The following is a 24,393-nucleotide window of genomic DNA, read 5'->3' as shown; positions in this document are numbered from 1 at the left end:
TCTGTAGGTGTTTTATAAGTGTAAACTCCAGAGATTAACCCCAAGTTTCCCTCCTGTGTTCTCTGATTCCTCTGATAGCCTGTTTTCTAGGTCAGTGGCCCATGTTTTCTATACATCTTTGGCCACATGGTTCTTTTTAAGGTAGAACTTCAAGTTATTTATTGTCATTTTTGTGTGTTCTATTCTCAGGAGGCACTGGAATGAGTTTTTTCTGCAAACTAGTCTGCTAAAAATTTGAAACTTTCTAAATATACATTTCCTTTAATATGTTTATTTTTCACTCATTTTTCCTTATTGACATAAAATAAGAAACCTTCACAATTATAGTAGTTGTTACTCTAAATAGTGTATTGATAACTATCACAATTGTTAAACTTATTCTTTAGGCAGGTCATGTTTTTTGGCCTATTTCAGATGTTATTACTCATAACTCTTATAATCGTTAATAAAATTGTCATCAGTAGTATATTTTAAATCTAATTCTTAAATTTAAAACATTCTTATGAAAAATCTGACACCTTGTATTGAAACTTGCTCTAGATGTGTAGAAGAATTACAGCTGAAACTTACAAAGGCTAATGAAAATGCAAGTTTTCTGCAGAAAAGTATTGGGGAAGTAACTCTCAAAGCTGAAGAGAGCCGGCAAGAAGCAGCTAAAAAGCACGAGGAAGAAAGGAAAGAACTGGAGAAGAAACTGCTGGACTTGGTAAGGAGAGAATAAATGGGACTACTTGCTGGCAAGGAAGCCAAGGGGCAGTACAGCTAAGGCTAGATGACTTACTCCTTCACTCGGGGTTTCTGCAGGAAAAGAAGGTGGAAACAAGCCACAACCAATGTCAGGATCTGAAAGCCAGGTATGAAGAAGCCAGTTCTGAGACAAAAACCAAGCACGAAGAAATCCTGCAGAACGTACAGAAGGTGCTGTTGGACACAGAGGATAAGCTGAAGGCTGCACAAGAGGAGAACAGCAGATTGTTGCAGGAGATGGAGGAACTGAAAAAACAAGCTGACAAAGCCAAAGTATGTTGTGAGAGAGAATTATTGCTATTGCATTATAGCGTGCCCGAGTTGTGCATCGAGGCTGGAAGGCTGCTCAGAAAGCAGCTGGAGAGTTGGCCTCTACAAATGTTAACCTTCTGAGCCTGTGGCAGGGTGGTAAATTACATTTCCTGTGGCTTCAAGCATTTTGTGCCAGCTGCTGCTCCTTCTCAGGGAGGATGGCTACGGGTCTTTCCCCTGAATGTACTGTGTAGCCATCACCCCCATGCCGCTTGTTCCCCAGCTGTCACAAACATTCTTGTGTTGCCTGAGCTCTGTCTGCCTGCTTGTTCCTCTAATCTAGGCCCTGCTTGTTGGCACCTTGCACTAGGGTTAGGAGAGACAAGTTGCAGAAAAGCAAGAGGCAGAGCCCATGTAAGTAGAGAATCAAGGCTGGAGAGAGCCTGGTTGGAGGAACAGAGTTGAGAACTCTAGAGAGGGCTTTTCCATGTCCCTAGGAAGGCACTGTGAGCTTATTTATAAGGAAGTTGGATTCGAGGGTAGTGAGGAAACATCCTATTAGTAGATAGAGCAGAACTCAATATATCGGATTTCATTTTATGGTATCAGGATTGTATCTATGCTATATATATATATTTTGTGATAGAGTCTTGCTCTTTTGCCCCAGCTAGAGTGCGGTAGCATCATCACAGCTCACTGCAACCTCAAATTCCTGAGTTCTAGGAATTCTGCTTCAGCCACCCGAGTAACTGGGACTACAGGCGAGCACCACCATGCCTGGCTAATTTTTTCTATTTTTTGTAGAGACAGGGTCTCACTCTTGCCCAGGCTGTCCTCGAACTCCTGGCCTCAAGCAATCCTCCCATCTCTGTGTCCCAGAATGGTGGGGTTACAGGCATGAGCCACCACTCCCAGCCTCCCAATATATTCTTTTGACTCTGGTAGCTTAATGACATTCAACCTTCCTACTACTATTTAACTTTTTATTGCTCAAAGAAAAGTAAACACTTGTCTTTATTTACTTTTAATGTGTTAGAGAAATGTTTATAAAGGAGTTTAATAGAAATTATAAAAGAGCACATGTAGGACTTGAAACCAATCACATTAAAAACCTTCTAAGTGAAGTGTGACACAATGTGTCATGTGAGAGGCCCACATTCTGCCTCTTCCACATGCTGACAGTCAAGGCTTTCTCCTCTCTTAAAACACCTCCAGTTTTATGAGCCATTTGACACTGGATATAATTCCCAGATCTTTTGTCTTTATGATTTCCTTTACCTGGACAGACTCCAGTTTTTTAGTATTTCCTTTAAAATGCTGCAGCCTGACCAAACTACCGCATTCCAGTAGGTTGTGTAAGGCCTCACTAATTTTGTCTGTTGGTTTCATACAAGGGTCATTTGGTTAAAATGCCAGGATTATTCCCCCTCCAAAGTTGTCTGTAGCTGATTTCTGTGGATTTTAATGAGTCATAGACTCTGGAGAATCGGATGAAACCTAAGAATATTTTCCCAGGATTGTTTGCATGTGCACTCAACAAATTTTATATGCAATTTCGAGAGGTTCATGGAGCCCACGAAGCCTCCATGTTCCCCAGTTTAAAAGCCAGTGGTCTGTAGCTGTGCTATCCAACACAGTAGCCACCAGCCATGTGAGACAATTTAAATTTGTTACATTTTAATAAAATTAAACACCGTATCAGTTGCACTCACCACATTTCAGGTGCTCAGTAGTGAGTGGCTACTCTACATTTATAGCATTGCAGAATTTTCTGGACAGCCTGAGTATAGACACTGTGGTCAAATTATCTTACAAATCAAAACATTTTTAAAAAAATCTATCCATTTTGGTTACCAAAGGCTAGAAATTAGTCTGTATTTTTTAATAAGTTATGGGTGATATTGGGACTGAATCACTCTCAGCTCAGTGACTGTCCTTTAGTAAGTAAGGTCCTGCAGTTAGTTTAAAGACGACAATTTATTTTCCCTTGTTGTGCCTCTCCTTTTTTTTTTTTAGTTAAAATGTACTCACTTTTTGTAGTTCTTTGAATTGTGTTTTTAAAAATTCTTCTATGAATCCTTCCACATTAGAAATAATTGGATAATTAGAATGGCAGGAAAGAATCTTATGCCCTGATGTCAAAGTCATGCTACTGTCTTTGTCTTCTAGGCAGCTACCAGGAATAATTTCACAAGTTGTTTCAAGATAAAATAAGCTAATAGATAAATAAGCACTTTACAAAGCTAAACTTGCTTTGTATTATCTTTTTATGGGCTCTGTTTATCTAGTTTCTTTTTCCTATTATTCAGATAGTTTCTATAAAGTTTATTGTAGACATTTTTAAACATTTATGACTTAGGTTATATTATTTGGGCTTGCATTTGTCTGCTTGATTTCATTTTTGTTTCCATTCTTCCCATCTTTTGTTTCTGTAGTCGCTAACTTATTTGTTAACATCAGCCAAAAAAGAAATTGAACTAATGTCAGAAGAGCTGAGGGGTCTGAAATCAGAGAAGCAGCTTCTTGCACAGGAGGGAAATGATTTAAAGTTAGAAAAAGGTTCACTTTTGTCAAAGCTTATAGAGGTGGAGGCCCAAATAACTTTACTTCAGGAAGACCAACAGACGCTGTGGTCCATAAATGAAACTCTTAATTTAGAAAAGGAGAAAGTCTTAGAAGAAAAGCAAGATGCTGAAAAGCTTTATCAGCAGGAACGTCTCAATAATGAAGCTTTGGCTGTTGAGAGAGAGAAATTGCTTAAAGAAATCAATATTGCACAGGAAGAACTCTTGAAGATAAATATAGAAAATGACTCTTTGCAAGCTTCCAAGGTGAGCATGCAGGTACTTATTGAAGAGCTCCAGTTCGGCAAAGATACTTTGATTGCTGAGTCTACGAAGGATCGGGAAGAAAAAGATCACCTGAAGGATCAGATCAAGAAACTTATTACCGAAAACATTGTCTTGGCTAAAGATAAGGATGACATTATTCAGAAGCTTCAGAGCTCTTATGAGGAGCTAGTCAAAGATCAGAAAACTTTGGCACAGGAGATCGAAGATCTCACAGCTGAGAAAAAGTCAGCTTCAGAGAAACAGTCAAGTCTCAATAACACGTGCATAGCCTTAAAGGTGGAACGAGATAATCTTCTTCAGAACAACCGAGATCTGCAGTTGGAGAAGGACATTCTGCTTCAAGATCAGGAGAAGCTGCGTGCCAACCTGGAGGCCGCCCTCCAGGTCCAACAGCTGCTCCGCATGGAAGCCAGTGGGCTCCATGAGCAGTTGGATGATGCCAGCAAAGCTCTGAGAAAGGCAGAGCTGGAGACAGTGCAACTCGAGGCCACAAACTCGGGCCTCACAAAGCTGCTGGAAGAAATTAAGGCCAGTCGAGCAATCACAGACTCTGAGTGCATCCAGCTTCTGCATGAGAAAGAAACCCTGGCCTCCTCTGAGAGGAGACTTTTGGCTGAAAAAGGAGAACTTTTAAGTGAAAATAGGATCATCACTGAAAAACTCAACAAATGCTCAGAAGAGGTTGCTCGTATTGAGATGAGCCTGAACGAGAAGATCAGTTATCTAACTTCTGAGAAGGAGACAGTTTGTCAGAAATTTACTAAGCTTAAAAAGCAGCAGGATAGTCTCTTGAAAGAAAGATCTGCACTGGAATTGCAAAATGGAGATTTACTTGCAGAGAGAGAAAATTCCATCAAAGCCATAGGAGACCTTAAAAGGAAATACGATCAAGAGTCTGCGAACAGAAGAATCCTTGTGCATGAGAAGATGAAACTACTTGGTAATATTGATGCTCTGAAGAAAGAGCTTCAAGAGAGAAAAAAGGAAAACCAAGAACTAGCGGCCAGCAAGTGTGATCTCTCTTTGATGCTGAAAGAGGCACAAAATGCCAAAAAGAATCTAGAAAAAGAACACACTAACATATTGCATGCAAAGGAGAGTTTGAATGTTGAACTTAAGACTTGCTGTTCTGAAAAGAACATTTTGTTGAGGGATGGCTTGAGCCTGCAGGAGGAGTGTCAGAAATTAAATGAGGAGATCCACGAAATGCGGCAGTCATTAATCCTGGAACAAGAAGCCAGAACAAAGGAGAATGAGTCTTCCTTGTATGAAAAAAATAAACTTCATGGGAGAATGGTGCTCCTGGAGCAGGAAGTGAAAGAGTTAAGAGTGTGTACTGAGGAGCTGCAGTCTGAGAAGTTTGTGCTGATCCAAGAGAAGACCAAATCGGAGCAAAGAGTAGTAGAGATAATTAAGGAAAAGGAACTCTTGAGTGCAGAAACAGCTCAACTCGCTGCCAATATAGAGACTCTGAAAAGTGATTTTGCTTCCTTGTCCAAATCCAAGTTGGAACTGCAGGAACTGCACAGCTGCCTCACCAAGATTCTGGATGACCTGCGGCTGAACCATGGGGTCACCCTGGCTGAAAGAGCCCAGGTGATACAGGACAACAAGAACCTCCTAGCAGAGAAAAGAGAGGTGATGCTGGAGAAGGACCAGCTCCTGAAGGAGAAGGAGAACCTGGCAGAAAGTTACTTCATCCTTCAGAAAGAGATCAGCCAGTTGGCCAAAACCAACAGCAATATTTCAGCCAACCTCCTAGAATCTCAAAATGAAAACCGTACTTTGAGGAAAGACAAGAGCAAGCTTACCCTTAAAATTAGAGAGCTCGAGACTCTTCATTCATTTACGGTAAAGTGAGAGGTTCAAGTATGAGCACCTGGACTCCTTACTAACACTGTGCACTAACTTTAGTGGCTTAAGTGATTTTTCTTCATTTCTGCTTATGGAAATTCACCCCATTAAATCAGTTGCTTGGATGTCTCAAGCTGTTTATTACAATCTGTCTGAAAAGGAGATTCTTTACTAAATATCTAATTGTAGTAGTCTCTTCCCATTTGAAAAAATTGCAAACTGTGAATAAAAAGGATTTCTTTTTTAATTTAAAGAGAAACTTCATGAAAAAGTTCACTGTGGTTCTTTTTTTTTTTTTTTTGAGACAGAGTCTCACTGTGTTGCCTGAGCTAGAGTGCTGTGGCGTCAGCCTCGCTCACAGCAACCTCAAACTTCTGGGCTCAAGCCATCTTCCTGCTTCAGCCTCCCGATCTAGCTGGGACTACAGGCATGCACCACCATGCCCGGCTAATTTTTTTTCCTATATATTTGTAGTTGTCCTGCTAATTTCTTTCTTTCTTTCTTTCTTTTTTTTTTTTTTTTTTAGTAGAGACGAGGTCTTGCTCTTGCTCAGGCTGGTCTCGAACTCCTGACCTTGAGCAATCCTCCCGCCTCGGCCTCCCAGAGTGCTAGGATTACAGGCGTGAGCCACTGTGCCTGGCCTTAACTGTGGTCCTTAAAGGCTTAAGAGTTATAGTAAATGGGCACATACTGAATATGGGATCATCTATTTGACTTTTAACTGTTTCACTGTGTCTGTCCATTTGGAGTTGGAAGATTCCATTGAAATCTTCATGGCTGGTAATTGGATAGGTATAATGCAGAATTCCCATAAACTTTATTAGAGCAAATGAAATTATAAGCAAGTGCCTAAAAAGATTTTAATTTTCTTTTTTATTAGAGATGGGTTCTTGCTATATTGCCCAGGCTAGACTCCTGGGTTCAGGCAATCCTCCTGTCTCAGCCTCCCAAGTAGCTGGCACTACTGGTGTGCACCACCGTGCCTGGCTAGATTTTAATGTATTTTTATGATTATTTTTATATCTTTTTATGATTACTTTTGATATTTAGCAGCTAAGAATTTGTCTCCATATGCATACATCTTTTTTATTCACAGCCATGTTTATATTCATTACCTTCAGCTGCTCTCATAGACATCTCCACAAAATGCTTCTCATTTAACTCTTGAGCCTTATGTTAGAAATGCCCAAATAATTTTTATTTTTATTTGAAAAATTCCCAACCTAAATTTTGAATGATTTCAAAAGCCCCAAATTTGAAATAGCAAGGATAGTATTTTTAACTTATATGATTCAGAGAAATTCAGCTATATAAGGATGTTACTCTTTATTATCACTGAACAGTCTCTTAAACATAAGTCAGAATGAAGAGAGCATGCTTATCAGTATAAGTAACTTGGAACTTTCATGGAAAGATGTAGGTTTAGAGAGTCTGAAAATATTCAAATTGCGTAACAATTGACTTAATGAGAAAGGGCACGAAAGGGTCTGCTCCGCTGTTCTACTTCAGAGTAAAGACCGTTCGTGTCTTGGGCTGTGTGTTTGAACACTGGGTTGGTGACTGACTCACCCTGTGTGTGCCTCCCCTACCCACACACACTGAGCTGCACAGCCTGATCGTCACCGAACGGTGTCGGCGAGGGGTGTCCTCATTTCTCACAGTGTTCCCTTGTATTTAGGCTGCTCAGACAGCGGAAGATGCCATGCAGATAATGGAACAGATGACCAAAGAGAAGACCGAGACTCTGGCCTCCTTGGAGGACACCAAGCAAACCAATGCAAAACTACAGAATGAAGTAATCAGATTTAAATGGCTTTTTGTACAAAGAACGACTTACTGGCTTCATGGAATGTTTGATCATTAACTCAAGATTGCTTATTTTTTTTTGAAGTGTGGCCTTACGCAGGTTTGCTCTGTGATAGTGGGTTGGATAAATGTCCACCAGAGCCATGATATTACTAAATAAAGTGTATTACCTCATTACTTATTCAGAGGGATCAACCGGTACAAGTTGAGGGGAAACCCTAATAGCGTGGCTTTCTAAGACAACTATTTAATGACAGCCCTAGTGAGAGGAGGCACTGATGGTATCCTCTTGTTTTTGTATTCTTTATCTTAAATCACACACATTGTTTTCCCCAACTTCGAGCCATGAAATTCCATTCCTCGCCCCTGAGTTTGATGTGGGTCTTTTCTTGGCCTAATTCAGTACTGATTTCCTTTTGTGTCATCTTGAATGAGTCACTTTTGGAGCTGGGACAAATTTGTGGCGTCAAGATATTCCCATTCTATCCACAAGTAGCATTTCTCCTTCTGTACCCTTCTATGATTCCTCTACTCCCACCCTCCCGGCTCATACCAACCCTTCCTGCCTTTGGAAAGCTGTTACCTAAATCCTAAGCAGACTGTTTCACTGAAATGGCTGTGGAAGTTCTATAGAACTTCAGATGCTTTTTAAAATAATAGGCAGGTAAGACATTAAGGAATGAAAGCAAGGGGAGGGGATGGCCAAGCTGAGTAGCCACTGTGAAGATGAGACCTCCTCATTGTGGAGGGACAGAGATCAAAATCTATAAAGACGTGAACATTTTGAGGTAATTACAGGGTAAATAACAAAACTTCACATATATTCATCTAATAGAACTGACAATCCTAACAGAAAAAGACAAGCTAAAAATATAAAGGCATTAAAAAATCATAGATATTAATCAAACTTAGAAGGCAAAAGTAAATGAGAAGACTTTAGGGAATGTCTCCAACATTTAGGGATGGAATCAAAGAGAACTGTTTCCTTCCTTAACATATTCCTTTTGTTACAGCCAGCATGCAAGAGTGGACGAACCCTTTCTTGGACCCATTGTGATATTTTGTTTTTATTGTTCTGTAAATCTGGAATGTTAGAGGGCATTATAAGGAAAGTGGTGGTGTTAAAACTAGCAAGACACTTTCTAGGATTCCTGACTGGTGGCATGTGACGTAGCCAAAGGAGACTACTATGCAAGGCCCAGAAAGCCAGCACGGCCCAGGAGCACACTTGAGGCATAGAGGCCCATCCTTGGTAGAGGCTCCGCACCTAGACCCCCCAGCCACCTGCCAGTGCCTCTAGTCATCCCCACTCATCCCAGTAACACATCTGCCTTTGCAGCAGGGTCCAGGCCCTAAGCTGACTGTGTCCCCCATGGGCACGTGGAAGGGGCTGAATAGGTGTGAGTGCCCCTTAGTCCTAAGACATGGCTTTTTTGTCTTCAGGTTCAAGTTCAGATGGATAACTACATTTTTTTCAGCCTACAAATATTTTGATTCAAATGATTTTTGTAATGAAGACTATGTGAATCTGGTACTGACATTGAAAAATGTCATATCCTAAATTACTAATTTAGGAAGGAAAAGAATTTCTTCTCATTACAAAAAATAATTCCTGCTGATGTCATTGCTTTGCAATTTATTACTGTTTTTTTTAAGATGGATCATATTGAATAGCAAGTTCAGTGATTACTGAGAATTGTACACAAGATGAAAGAAAACTTTAGTTTTAATTTACATATTAATAGCAATTTAGTGTGACATTTTGGCCAGATGTACAGGAAATGTCGAACTAAAGGTGTAAGGAGGTTTGCAGTTTATAATAAGATTTGTCATTTGTAATCTCTTTACCCAGGTGACTTTTTTTTTGTTTTGCAAGTGATTAATTTCATCTTTTGTTTTAATAAACATTTTCGTGAATAATTTGTCTAGTCATGTCATTGGAAAATGAAATAATTTCATCAAATTTTTTTCTCTTGGTCTTAAAGTTGGACACACTGAAAGAAAACAACTTGAAAAACGTGGAAGAGCTGAACAAATCAAAAGAACTCTTGACTGTAGAGAATCAAAAAATGGAAGAATTCAGGAAAGAAATGTAAGTTTATCTCCTGAGAGAAATTGTGGAACTTCTTTTAAATTGAAAAAGTGAAAACAATGCTAATTATTTTTAAAGTATTTGAAAATTACATGAAGTAAAAAGTAATAGTCACCCTTCCGTACCCCAAACACTATTGCATAGCCCAGAAGTATAACCATCGTTAAATCAGAACTACAGCTAAGTTAACGGATCAAGATGAAGAATGTGCTGGCTGATGAGTTATGTTTGGGACTATCACTTTGTAAAGCCTTATGAAAGTACAAGTACAATCAGAGGTTTAAAATAATACGTTTACATGATAGCCAATCTTAACATTTGGAAACGTCAGACCTTTTTTAATAAGTCCCTCAAAACTCTTTATAGGGGGAAAGAAACCCAGCATGTCACTTTTGAGATTTTCAATATCTCTATTTTTAAGAGTACTCAAATCTTCTGGCACAGAAATTAAACAGCCAGCATTTTGGAAGACTCTTTAAAGTTAACGTTTACCCATCAATCTGCTGCCCAGTTTCAGGCAGGCAGACTGTTCGTGTTTCCTTTGTTGACTCTTTGAAGTTTGGTTATTGTAGTTAGTAGAGATTGGCATTTATCTGGCATTTTAATTTGTGGTGGCAGTCTAGATTTCATTTGGTGTTCTATTCTGATAACTGCACTGTTTCAACTGTGTGAACCTAAAACTCTGAAGCCTATTAATCTGGTGAACATTTGAGCGTGTCTTTTGTGCAAGGTACAGTTAAGCAGGGAAGGATACAGAGATGGATTATGTGTGGTCCCTGCCTTTCGAGGGTTTATGCCATTTGTTTCTAATTCTAATAATGCAAATAGATGGGATCCAAACAAAAACAAAAGCATCAGTTCCAAACTGCTGTTTTGAGCCACCATCCTCAGTGCTATTTGTTGATCGAGCTTGGATTAAGCTAGTATATGTCTAGTTCTTCTGGGAGTTCTTAAAATTACCTCCTGGGAATAGTTTGATCTGAGCTACTTACTCACTTGAGGAGATGCACAGCTCATGATACTGATGACAGATTTCCTTCCTGAGGCATAGTTTTAATGACATTTCTCTAGATTATGTTTAAACAGTTCCCAACAATTCCATTTACACAAATTTATAAATTTACAATTGTGCTGATGGCGTTAGGAGAGGCTTCAATTTCTTTGGCCTGCCAAAGCCAAATAAAGCTGATAGATAGTGGGCCGCTGGGACAAGAAAAACAAGCTCAATTGTTTGAATATGGCAATTTAGTTATAGTCAGTGAGGGTGGGTTCAATTATAGTTGAGAAGTTTTTTCCCCTCATGACAACAAGGCATTGTGCTAACCTGGAGTAAGTTGACTTCAGTCTGTTGGTGTCACACAGACAGCTGGGGAGGGAGGGTGTGAGCAGCAGGAGGAGGAGATTCCTCACCACCCTCCCCTGCCGTAGCCCCACTTCTGAGCTCTGGGCCATACCAGGTAATGGAGGTGCAGGGCCAGCGTGGATCTAGCCAAGAGAGCTTTTAGGATTTGGATAAAATTCCTCTTTCCTGCAATACTACCTGGAATTTCTTGTAGTGGTCGTTGCTAGTACTTCAGTGAGATTACTCTTCCGTGTCTGGAGTCTTCACGAAATACTGTAGTGTCACCCACCCCTAGTTAGTGTGGAGTTGGTTTCGCCCCTGTTGTGAAGTAAACTGTTTTTGTGTCCCCTTCTTTGAGTTATTCCAATAAAAAGCTTAACTTTGTGCCTGTGGAAGCAAAGGATTGGGAGGAAGAGATGACGGCTCCAGCTGCTGTCACTCTGTCCTCAGCCTGTGCTTAGCTGTCCCTACTACTGCATTCCCCAGACCTCTGACCCTTGAGCAAAGTGGGGTGAGGAGGAACCAGCCCCCAGGGCAAAGAGAGCCTGGGTTGCTTTGGAGTCTTTACCTTTTTCCTGCCCTACCAGACTGGAGGGAATCGTGTCTTCCTGTCAGTAACGTGGCACGGCCAGGACTTTTAACAGGAAGGAAGGACAGTGGGAGACATATGGTAGGTAGCATGCCATAGAACCCGGCGGAGGGAAGCATGGGGCAGTAGGTTGAAAAGCCCCTGCCCCCATGACTCGTTGTTCCCTACTCTGGACTTAGCCAGGTTTCAAGACCATCCGATGTAAGAGGACTATGTGATGGGACCAGTGCTTCTCAAAACAGGGCAGTCAATGTGCCATTCCTTAGTCTTGTCCTCAGTGCTCACAGCTGGGTGAGCAACTGTTTGCTTTGCCTGTGGTTTACATGTATATGGGGTTCTTCTTATCCTCTGGAGCTTTTTTGGTGTTTCTCCTCACCTAAACACTTCCTCTAGAATACTGTCCTTGCCCCTGGAAACCAGCACCTGGAACCAGGTGTTCCTTTCCTGTATGCTACGTACTAGACTGGTTTAGGAAGGCTCTTGGCTTCAGTTAGGCAGCTCCTATTTTCAACTGGAGATCAACACAAAATGGTTTCCCGTTCATGTATAATTTTGGATCTTAGGGAATGTAATAGCAATCTAATTTTTATATTTAATTACTCACCTGGCATAGTAATAAATCTACAATACATTTAGCATGACAACAGACTCATGATGGATTCATAGATAAAATATTTGCAAGTCAATATTAACAATGTTTATTTTGTCTCTCAATTTTAAAACTAGTCTTTTCTATTTCAAGGTACCTTGTCATGTAGAAAGAAAAGTAGCTTCTTTAAAAATTGTTAGAAATATTTTCAAAGTCATTCACTGAATATTTCCAGAATTTGTGTTATTGGACCCTCTTTTCTCTATAAAATGTATTTACCTGTGACCCACTAAGAAAAAGTGTTCCTATATTTGGATCACAACTGAAGTCATCTGCCAATTGTAACTCCTATTCTTTCAATTCTGGTACTTACTGGCTTTATTATTTGGGGCAAATGGTATTACTTCCTGAGCTTTAGTCTTCTCATGTTAAAATATAAATAATGACGTTAGCCTCCTTGAGCTTTGAGGATTAAATGATAAAATGTATATAAAAGCATTTTGTAAATTTTAAAGCATTATATATCATTTTTATAGCTCAGCACTTTAGGACATCTTGGCCACTTTTAGATTACTTCTTTGATGCTTTGTTTTAATTTTCCTTACTGTGGGCTTAAGAGAGAAGGAACAGGACCACAAACTTAGCACTCTGACAAGCCACACAAATGCTGAGACCAAATGGTCCCTCATGAAGGCAGCGACCACCTGGGAAATAAAACGTTTGCCTTATGATAAATGCATCATAAGAAAAATGTTCTGATTTGTCAAGAACTGATGGACTTCAGCCAGAAGATAAACTTTAGCTGTGATATGTATGTTTGTGTATATTTGTATGTATACGTATATATATACACCCATAATTAAAATCAAGCCTCTCAGCTTTTGAATGACTAATTACCTGAGGCTAAAATTCCTTCTCGACTTTTCTTCACTTGCTAAATAAACATCTCTGTAAAAAGCCTAATTTAGTGTGCTAAGAGAAATTTTGTGTAGATTTATATCCCCAAATCTATATGAGGTCATCCCAATATGGATATTGTAGGTAGATGGGGAATTAAATACTGAGAAAATTGAATACGCCAAACACTGCCACCCATTAGACAATTGAAGTTAAAAATAGATGTGTTCATGCATCAGCAGATGGATTCATACCCAGATGACTTGATTCAGAATTCAGCCACGTATGACAGCTTGCTAAATGGAGTTTAACCAGCACAGACTTACTTAAAATTTATAATTGCATCCAAGCCTTCTATAACATAAAACTAAAATTTAGTGATCAAATAAAATATTTTGTGTATAAAGTATAATAATTTAGGATGTATCTTTTGGATTGATTTTAATAATGGGAAGATGCTTCCTATACCTATCCTCATATTTTATATGCTAATGTTCATGGTATAGGTTAGTAGTCTGTGTTATATTTTTATTTGCTTCCTATAATTATAAATTAACATTGTGGAAAGAATACTACCAAAATAAAACAACTGTTACGTAATTAGAAAACTGTATTTCCTTTGGACATTCTGTCTCTAGTTGTCCTAAAAATATACTCAGGTTTACATCAGCACTGGGCTCTGACAGACGCTGGTAAATGGGACCATTGGATTTTTATTTCTTCCAGTGAAAACCAAATCATGTATCTCTGTAGTTAGAACAGAGTGCCCTGGCAGCAAATTAAGTCACGTTATCAGCATACTGGGTTTTTTTTACTGTAATTACCTAATGGAAATATCCCTAAAGGCTAGAGGGCTGTACTGACCAGCTCATTTGTCATTTATTTTATAACAAAATTCCTTTTTGTATTCAGTAAGTGTGGGTGGTGGGAGTGGTGGCATAGTGTTCAGGAGGTTTTAAAAAAATGTAATAATTGACGGTGGCAGTCCTCCTTTTGAGAGGTTAAAGCCATTTGGCCCCTCCTGCATGTAGATAATAGTGTCTCCAGTTATTATAGATCCCATCAGGCACGTGACCCAGATATATTTTCCTCAGTGCTGTGAAGCTGGTTGTCTCCCACAGTTTCCTTGCCTGTCTTGTTTCTATGGTAACCCTGCACTCACTGTCCTTGCAGAGAAACCCTAAAGCAGGCAGCAGCTCAGAAGTCCCAGCAGCTTTCAGCATTGCAAGAAGAGAACGTTAAACTTGCTGAGGAGCTGGGGAGAAGCAGGGACGAAGTCACAAGTCATCAAAAGGTCAGTGTCCTTCGGTGAGGGTTTGCACTTCTGCCACACGGATGCTGCTCCTGTTGGCGGTGTGCTTGGCGACTACTCAGATGTGCTCAGTGTGGCTGGGTCATTCCGAATGGAATTTCAAGTTACCTGTGTTATGTCTCCTCTTTTTCAAGCGTCCTGCTGTGGGATTTAGGATTTAGCAGTAGGAGTGAATTGACAGGTCCTTTAAAAAAAAAAAAAAAGGCAACAAAACACTGGAACTTGTAAGCAAGTAGAAAATAAGATCTTTATTAGATGAACTTATAGCAATACATTTAAATGGAAGAGGGACAATATCTTCTCCCTGCTATTCCTTGGATCTCAAAATTATTTTTCTTTTAAGATTTTTTTCTCTCTTTGATCAAAATTGATTTTAAGGAAATAGATTCCAAGAATATGGATTTGATGTGAAGGTTGGCAGCTGATTTAAAATAGAACTCTACTTTTCTTTCCTAATGGACTGTGTATGTATGTGCACTTGTGTGTATGGATATATGTATAGAGTATGTGTTACAACTGGATTGAACTATAAGCAAATCACAACCTATTTGCTTCTGTATTTAAATTACAGAGTTTTCTGACAGAAGTTGATTAAACATGAGAAGAAAATCGATTTTAAAGAATGCCATCTTCTGCTTTTTATGCTTCTCTGACAGTTGAATTGTTAGTTATATCTGACCTCAGAGCAGCAGCTTGAAATTATGTTTTTAAGAGCCTTTGGCTGTGTAGTCATTAAGTCTTGGTTTGTACTCCAAGGGAAAAAATTATTTTTCCTCTGTTTTCGTTGTAAACATTCTCACTTAGGATGGAGTATTTCGGGGTAATTGTATTGAGTACCCATTGACATGGTGCAGTTTGTTGAGAAAGAACTTTTTGGACAGTTGATTTCAGACTTTAAAATCTTCATTATAGCTTTCCACAGTTTTCTTATTTCATGAAAGAATTGCCAGACTCCAAGATGATGATGATGCTAGTGGTGATAGTAACTAACATTTATTGGCTCTTACTATGTGACAGGCACAGATAAATGATGGCTATCATCTCACTTAATCCTTACCATAATTCTAAGAGATGGCACTGTTATTATCTCCATTTGTAAAAGAGGAAACGAAAGCATAACAAGTTAGTAATTTGCTCAACATCATTCAGCTAGGAGTTTCAAGAGATATTTGTCATCTTCTGATTTGGGTCCAGAAAAGAATCAAAGTGTGTTGACTCAATTAGGGTCACTGCATTCTCCTTTGATCAATCAGTTTGTGAGAAATTGGAGTTCATGAAGAATAGAAGCCCTTTGATCAGAAGAGGTTGTTGTTTTCCTGCCACAAGATAGAGCATCTGAAACATTTGGCATCTCCAACATCAGTGTGTCCACAAGGACTTGGAAGAGAACAGTTTTGGCTAAGTGCCGAGTCTGCTTCCGTCTCAGCTTATCTCATTTCATTGAAAGTCTCTGGCAGAGAGAGTGCATCCATAAACAGGAAGAATACAGATCTTCCTCTCATCTGATGTTGTGACCTCAGCTACATGGGTGATTACAGTTCTTGTTTCTGTCATTCAGAACCGGAAGGGATTCAGGAAACATCATGATTCCTTGGGCAGAGTGTCCAGGGCTTCTCTCCATCCTAGCAGCTCTGTTTTCTTTTGCATTAGGGATTTCAGTTAGCTTGCTACTAAGAAGGTTTTGTGATTAAAAGTTTGAAAACAGTCACTTTGCAGGGGGTTAGAAAATAATGCCTACAGGAACAGCTAAGAAAGTGATCTCCTTTTAAAGAATGAGATGGATTCTTAGGCCATTTGTACTTTTCTGTGTTTAACTGAGAAGATAGAAACACATGGGTGTAAATTAAAACATGATAGGCTTTGATGATGGAGATTGTTAAACATGATATTGATTACTAAGCAAGATTACAGATCATTCTTCCCGTGATATATATATTTCAAAAGAGTGGAGAGAATCACCCATAACTTAAAAGCAACCTTAGTTTATTGGAGACTGATTAATTCATTAGGTTCTTTTACTCTTAACTGTGTATAATCTCCAAGAATCTAGAGTGTTGTTTACTTCTGTAAAATTTATGAATTTTTACTGTTACTTTTTATAGTTAAGTCAAACTATTGATTAGCTGTGTTAGAGATATATACAGAGCTACAGTGTTTGGCAAAAATGCTATTAAAAAAAGAATTTTAATTGTAGTACTATAGAAATATTTAGTGTTTCATTCTAAAATTAAGACAGTGGAGGCTAGATTGACATGGAATAGATAAAAACTGACCAGGACCTGGGTTTTCTCCTGGTTCCTCTGCTTAATAACACCATAATTCATTGAATGTTTGCTGAGCTTATTGCTTCACCATTTTTTCACGGAATCATCACAACCTACCTCTGAGATAGTAAGATTATTTTGTAGGTAAGCAACAGAGGCTCAACAGTGAAGTAACTTGCAAAGGATACACAGTTAGCAGTGGAGGAGCTGAGATTTGAAATTGGGTCTCACTCTGAGGCCTATTTTTCCTGCTGTTATCCTATACTGAGAATGAAACTTATTTCTACTTAATTCATAATTATTGTAGTTAAGATAAAAACAAAAACAAAAACCTGTTGCCAGGCTTGGTGGGTCATATCTGTAATCTCAGCTACTTGGGATGCTGAGCTGGGAGGATCACTTGAGTCCAGGAGTTTGAGACCAGCCTGGGCAACATAGCAAGACCCAGTCTCTTAAAAAAATAAAAAATAAAAAACCCACCTGAGAGCTAGGAATGTGGTAGGTGTAGGTCAAATAGTAATGTTAAATTGCACCCTGAACTCTCCTGATATATATTTTTTTGCCTCAAATGTTTATTTTGCTTAGAAAACCCAGAACATCCCAGAATCTGTTCTGCATCTTAAGAATTTCACTAGGATTATTGGCAAAGGGTTTTTAACTTCCTTAGAGAAGCCCCCTCTAAGGGGGCTATTTCATTTCATTCTATGAGAAAGGCCATTTCATTTCCTGTCTGTCATTTTTACTTTAAATAAGTAAATCTTTGTCAGGATTTCTTAACCAAGTTCTCAAGGGGTTATTTAGAAGTGAGATTATTTATTGAAATATTTATTTCAAATATTGATTGAAATAACCTGACAGTGGTTTTGTAGAACACTTTCTCTCTTCATCACCTTAAAAAGGTTATTTAGGAAATTCTGAAATAAAGAGAACTAATAAGGAGCAAAGGTTTGAAACCCTATTTGCCTTGGTTGACAAGGGAGCACCACGTGTATTTGGCACAGGGGAGGGTTCAGGTGCTTGCTCATGGTCCCCGTTAAGGAGCTGGCAAGGCCAGAAACAAAAGCCTCCTGTGTGCATTCTTTGTCGCCTGCTTAAGACATTCTCCCTATAGTTGTTTCTTTAAATCTCCATAGCATTCCATTGAATGGATGTACCACATGTCATTCATCCATTTGCTTCAGGTGTTCACGCCTCCTTTCTCCTTTCGTGTGGTCACCAGTCCCCCAGTGTCCACAGCCCTGCCTGCAGCAGCTGCTGCCAGTTGCCACTTTGGGTCTTCTGTGGGATAGGAAATCTTTCTCATTTCCTTGACAGCAGTTCTAAATCTTGCCACCCTGTTCATCCTTACAACTCTGTCTTCTCCTTTTTTTTTTTTGTTAATTTTCAAACTTTTTAAAAAAGAGTAATCTTTTTCTGCCTTATTTTTCACCTCCCATTTTTCCCCACCCCTGCTATCTGCTTTTTGCCACTGCAGTGCATTCTTGAAGGGACTCTTGCTGAAGTCATCACTTACCCAGCAAGTGCAAAGACGAATGGCTTCCCTTCCATTCTCTGTGACCAGCTGGCACTACCATCACCTCTGTTCCTGACTTTCCTCCTTCACCTCCTTCCACCTGATTTGCTCGTATTTCTCCTGCATCTCTTGCCACACATGGTTACTTATTCACATGTCTGCTTTTGTATCTTTTCTTCTCCCTTCCCCCACTCATGGTTAGAGGCCCATCCCAAAGGTCATCACCTCTAATCTCAAGCAGAGTGAGCTGCTGCCTTCCTGTGTTCATGTTGCGGACTCCACGGTTGCCTTGACACCGGGACGCTGTATTGTGGCCAGTGGTCGAGTGCTCCTGCTTCTCTCTCCACACAGACTGCAAGAAAGTAGGAATCGTAAAGCATGACATGTAGATTTGAATGAAAAGCACATGAGTGTTGGATGAGTACTTTGTTTTTAGCAAGGGCTCCAGGTCTTCTTTCATAGAAAAAGGTGCAAGGCTTTGTGACTGCTCTTTCTACTTTTTTACGTGATTCCAGTCACTTCCAGTCTCATAGCTTTGTTGCAGAGTTACGGTTGCCAAAAAGCCTGATCACCAAATAAGTGGGGCATTTGCCCTGTGTGGATGGTAGAAGCACACAGAGTGAGTCCAGCCAGGGTCATGCCGTTCCAAGATTAATGGAAACCATACAGAGCATTATTTTCTTTTCATAGGGAATTCTAAAAATAATAATGTTAGCTCTGCTATAGAAATAGTCACCTTAGGTAGTCACTTTTGAGATGTCTGATTTATCATTTCCGAACCTCACATGTATTCCACCTTCTAAGGATAGCAGATACACTGAGCTGTCACTATGGGAACAGTACTGATTTTCCCCCTGGCTGTTTGCAAAATGAGGTTACAGTTTGCTTGTGGAAACTGGACAGGGATTAGATGACTCAATAACTGTATTTCATAAGCAGTTTTTCTTGACAGCTTACAGCAGATGCATTAATATACAAAAAAACTTAGGTTAGCATCTAAGTTGACCCACAAATAATACCTGCCTTTATATAAGCTTAAGTTTTCAGACATAAATGTTCAGAAAGGGAAAGCTGTTTTTAGCCTGTCACATTATTTTGGAAAATGGTGATCAGCATCATAGTTTTAATCTGGTCTTGGGACTTCTGGGCAACTCGGGCTGACGGAAGCTGGATCATAGAATCTCTCTCCCTTTAATACCTAATGATACGGACACAGTTTTTCTGTATTTAAGCAGCAGAAGGGAACAAAGCCAATCAACTTCATGCTGTAAACTTTAAAACTGGCAAGCAAGAAAAGCAGCAAAACTGTTTGACTCCTACACTGTATCCCAGTGGTAAGTGGACAAGAAGGTGAACAGTGAAATACTGGGAGTTTTTACTCTAATTCTCTCCATCCATGTGCCCAGTCCAGCTTGAAAAAATTACACTGTCTTCAGGAGATGTGAGCAGGCAGCCTGGGGCAAAGGTCATGGGAAACTTGTTGTGGCTAGAGGCCCTCTTCTACCACCTGAGGATTTTACCAGAGGTGGGAAACACTGCCACTTGTCATTTTCCACAGCTAGTCTAGCCAACAAACGGTGGCTGAGGGACACAGGGCACTGGGGCTGTTTTTCTCAGATGATAAGTCCACAGGTGGCAATCCAGGGAGGGTACAGCCTCTCAAGACGTCCTCACAGAACCCGGCTCCTCCTTTCTGCCCTGCTGCTGTCCTTGGCATGCAGCTTTTGTCCACGTGATAGCGGATGGCTGTCGTGCTTTGCAAAGCTTTCCAGGAGGAACCAGGGGGAAGGGCAGAGTAGGGAACGGCAGAGGGCTTCTTCTCACATGGTTTTGTCTTTTAATTTGGGGAAGAAAGTTCAGATCTCTATAATAGTGTCACATAACCACCTCCAGCCACAAAAGAGGCTGGGTTCCAGTCTCTAGGAGGGGAAGGCAACACAGCAGGCAAGAGCAGACGTTGAGAGCACAGTAGTAGGGGCACCTGGAACATGTGCCCCAAGGCTGAAGCCTGAGGACATTGTCCTGTGGGAATAGGATCACCTCTGTTCAGGTGGAGCAAATGAGGCACAAGACACTAAAGAATCTCAGGAAAAAGATCTCCAACAGATTCTACGCTTGGCCTCAACTCTTCCCACTTTCCCCATCCTTGTATCTGTCCCAGGGCCCTCTGGCAACAGGCATGTGTAGACTGCAGTGCTGAACTTCTCAGCTGTAGCTTGAAGAGGAAGATAAAGGCCTCAGATAAGGTAGGGAGGGTGTCAGGGGACACGCACTCTCATTATATGTGAGCAGATAGAAGGTCCAGGTAGAGCTGTCCATAATAAGATGAACCATTGTAAACATAGTGCACCAAAAGGGGAAAAAAAAGGAAGAAAAAGGAACATAAGGATCCAAAGAGAAATGAGGAATTCAGGCCATGAGAAAGCATTACCCAGAGGAAGAAAGCGCTTTGTGTTACGTAAAACTTAAGTTATTTCAATAAAACAACTGTTCAAAGAGATGATACAACATCACAGTGAGTTTAACAGCGTAGAGTTAAAGAAACAAGTTGAAGACCAAACCACACTATATCAGAACTATTAAGTCAGAAACAGAAAAGAACCTTATAAACATTTCTAAACATGAAAGAAAGGCTTGAACTAATCATAATAAATAAGAAAATAGTCAAATATATTAAAGCAATTGGAGGAAAGATAATAAAAACTACAGAGGGCAAAGATAATCCAAATGAGTATAATTACTGTCCCTGAAGGAAAGAACTCAGCAAATGTAATAGAAGAAAGTGTTACGAGATACAATAAGGAGATTCCCCCAAGTGAAGGAAGAACTGAATCTGCAAACTGAAAGGACATAGTGGGTTGTATGAAAACCCAGTAGGGGAACTCACTGGTAAAAATTGGTCCAGGCTGGGCGTGGTGGCTCAGGGCTGTAATCCTAGCATTATGGGAGGCCAGGCAGGAGGATCGCTTGAGCTGAGGAGTTTGAGACCAGCCTGAGTAAGAGGGAGACCCCATCTCTACTAAAAATAGAAAAAAAAAAAATTAGTCAGGCATGGTGGCGTATGCCTGTAGTCCCAGCTGCTCAGAAGGCTGAGGCAGGAGGATCGCTTGAGCCCAGGAGTTTGAGGTTGCAATGAGCTATGAGGACGCCATGGCACTCTAGCCTGGGCAACAGGGAAAGACTGTCTCCCCCCACAAAAAAAGTCCAAAAGAACTAACACCAAAAAATACCCTGGTTATTGTTGAAATCCAAGAATACAGAAATAATTCTTCAGTGCCTAGGCAGAAAAAGGAAATTCCTTATAAAAATGTTAAAAAAAACCCAACCCACTGCAGCCACATTTGATGCCAGAAAACTGATGTAGTATTTCCAAAGTTCTCAGGGACAGAAAATATGATCAACAGCATCATATCCAGACAATTATTATTCAGGTAAGAAGACAGGTAGATGTTTTCAAACATGAAAGAACTTAGTATCTGTAGCATCTGTGAATCCTTCTGGCCACTTGATGATAAAATCTAGCCAAGCAAGACATGAACCAAAATAAAGGCCTTGGCCAAGGAGAAACTGACAGAAGGCCAGGTGGTAAGCATTGCATCCAGTAGATGGACGGCTAAGCAGACAGCTGTGGGAAACCATCCTTGCAAAAGAGTGTTTTTAACGTTTTATTTGGAAATTACTTCAAACTTTGTGAAAAGTTGTAAGAATAGAACAAAGAATGCTCACAGACTCTAAGGACTTGTTTTTACATAACCACAGAGCAGTCATCAGATTAAGGAAGTTCAGCCTCAGTACAGCACTATTGTATAACATACAGGCCATATTCCTATTTAGGCAGTTGTCCCAGTAATGTCCTTTACAACATTATCTTTTAGGTTCAGGATCCAATCCAAGATCAAGCATTCCATTCATTGAGTTGTTGTGTCTCGTTAGTCATCTTTAATCTGGAACAGTTCCTCTGCCTTTCATTGTCTTTTATGACATTGACATTTGTGAAGAGAACAGGCTGCTTAGTGGTGTTTAAGTTTGATATTTCTTCCTGAAGGTATTCAGGTCGTACATTTTTAGTAGGAAGATGATAGAAGTGAAACTGTGTCCTGCCAGGAGGCATGTGATGTTGCTTTGTCCCATTATTGGTGATGTTAATTTTGATCATTTGGTGAATGTAAATTTAAAACATGTGCAAGGTAAGAAGAGAAAGGAGAAAAAATACGCCAAGAATATGACTAACAAAATTTGAGGTGGCAGGGCTGAAACAAAATGGAAGTGTACAAACTTCCTTGTCTTTTATATCAGGGTGATATTTGATACTACCTAAAATTAAAATTAATTTATACATACCTAAGGAAATTACATTAACTTCTTTTTTAAAAAATTTACTTAAAAATTTTATAAAATAAATATATAATATACAGTACACCTAGCGGGATCTCTTAGAACCATATCTTGTGGCAAAGAACATTTTGTTGCTTTCAACTCATTTCTTTTGTTTACTTCAATTTTTCTTTCTCCTGTTAAAGTAAAATTAAATTTGCTTTTCTCCCCCGTCTGTCCTCCTCACTATATATATACATGGAGATATCTGGCCTGTCATTTAGCTAATGTTAATTATCATTTCTAAATGGTAGACTTGGGGAGATTTTTTCCCTTTTTTGTCTTTTTCTATGTTGCTGAATTTCTTTTTTTCAAAAAAAAAAGCTGTATTATTTTAACAAAAATAATAAAGTAATTTTTTAAATATAATTTTATCTGCAACTTAGGGAATTGCTGATGCCAAAACCTCTCATTTGTTTGGGTTCTGTGGGACTCTTCCTTTCACCCAATCAAGCATGTTTGAGCATCACGTTTAGGAAATGGTCCAAGGGATACATTCAGTTCTTGAAGGTCTTTGTACAGCCTACAGATTCTCTTCCTGCATATTTTAAGTTTCTTGATTGAGATGTACTTCTAGACTTCTCTAGGGTCCTCTTTAATGTCTCTAGCTTTTGAGGGGATTTGTAGAAAGCCATTCCCTAGCACTGGGATGTCATCAACTCTGAAAATGACTGCCAGCATGTCCACGCCAGAGGGTGTGGTCCTTTCCACTTTGCCCCTGCGTAGTTAAGGATGTTCACAGCTGGACAGAGGATGCCCTTTACTAAAGATACTAGCAGTATTAAGGGAGGAGCAACTGCTGTCTTCTCAGCACCTGGGAGTAAAAGGGTAAAGATGAAGGTGACGTGTGCACTATGTACGGAACTACTTTGTGTGTGTTGGCTTCAGTTAGTCACAGTCCCCCTACCTTGTGGCCCCACTATCAACATCTTTCTGTGATAAAGGACAAAGATACCTGTGTGTATGTATTTGAGGATGTAAATATTCACATATATATTTATTTATATTATATAATTCATTACATATTCACATAAACTCAAACCGGTCTTAAGGGATGCTGTCCTTCCTGCACTGTATAAGAACTTATGTTGGTAACTTAATGCACACCGCTGCAGGTTGAGTTCTCCGAGTGTTTGGTGTGCGTGATATTTGCTAAAGTGTGTCCTTGGGGCAGCACCCATGACAAGAGGAGAAGGAAGCAGGATTGGGCAGAGGGAGACGTTGCACTGTGATGCAGCCCAAGTGACTGCCCTGACCAACCCCACGGGGAGCGCTGGAGCTGGAGGGGCCTGTCAGAACTGTCCCAAATTGGACTGAGATGGCCAGTCTTTTTATTATCCCACACTGATAGTCACTGGATTTGGTCCATCCTGGGAAGGGGGTGTGACCCTGGTGGAGGTAGCTGTGCAGCGGTGGTGATCCCTGAAGGGGCTCCCAGCTGCGCTGTCTGTTGACAACACTCCCGGAAGCTGGGCTGCATGGCTCGCCTTGAAAGGGAGTTGTGAGCAGCACGTCGCTGTGTCCACCCCACTCGCCTTTTCTTATCTGAAAAAGCTTTGCCACAGAAAATTACTGAATCCTCCTCTTCCTTTTTTCCCCATTACCTTCTCTACTTCCAAGAGCAGAAGTCTGTCTATCTGTGTGTGGGAGGTGAGACTAGAAATTCTCAGACACAGAGAATGTGTTTTGTGCTGTCAAGGTAGAGCTGCTATTTTGGACCTCAGAACACTTGCTTAGTTAGAGACGAGACTGAAATAGCCCAAATGAGAACCAGCTCACTGGGGAAATTGGTGAGAAAAGAATTGGCTTAGCATTAGCTTGATTAGACTAGTTCAGCAGAGAGAGAACCCTGGCTTCTAAGTGCCACTACTAACTCATACCCATTGAAAGCACCAGCTTACTATCTGACA

At 40.0% G+C, this 24,393-nt stretch overlaps 1 protein-coding gene across 12 annotated transcripts in view; it reads left to right on the top strand.

Annotated features, from left to right (window-relative positions):
• CLIP1 (CAP-Gly domain containing linker protein 1) overlaps window positions 1–24,393 on the top strand; it is a 99,280-nt gene that overhangs the window by 57,229 nt on the left and 17,658 nt on the right. For 11 of the 12 annotated variants that reach the window (XM_045534873.1, XM_045534869.1, XM_045534865.1 and 8 more), the window contains 5 exons: window positions 541–706; window positions 805–1,020; window positions 7,384–7,500; window positions 9,497–9,603; window positions 14,194–14,314. In XM_045534873.1, the coding sequence (XP_045390829.1) occupies window positions 541–706; window positions 805–1,020; window positions 7,384–7,500; window positions 9,497–9,603; window positions 14,194–14,314 (727 nt within the window). Of the gene's footprint in view, window positions 1–540; window positions 707–804; window positions 1,021–3,434; window positions 5,703–7,383; window positions 7,501–9,496; window positions 9,604–14,193; window positions 14,315–24,393 lie in introns of all 12 variants that reach the window. The other variant, XM_045534876.1, reaches the window with a different exon arrangement.

Source organism: Lemur catta, chromosome 21, assembly GCF_020740605.2.
Source record: "Lemur catta isolate mLemCat1 chromosome 21, mLemCat1.pri, whole genome shotgun sequence".
In the NCBI taxonomy this organism is placed as follows: domain Eukaryota; kingdom Metazoa; phylum Chordata; class Mammalia; order Primates; family Lemuridae; genus Lemur; species Lemur catta.
This window is presented reverse-complemented; position numbering and strand designations above follow the sequence as displayed.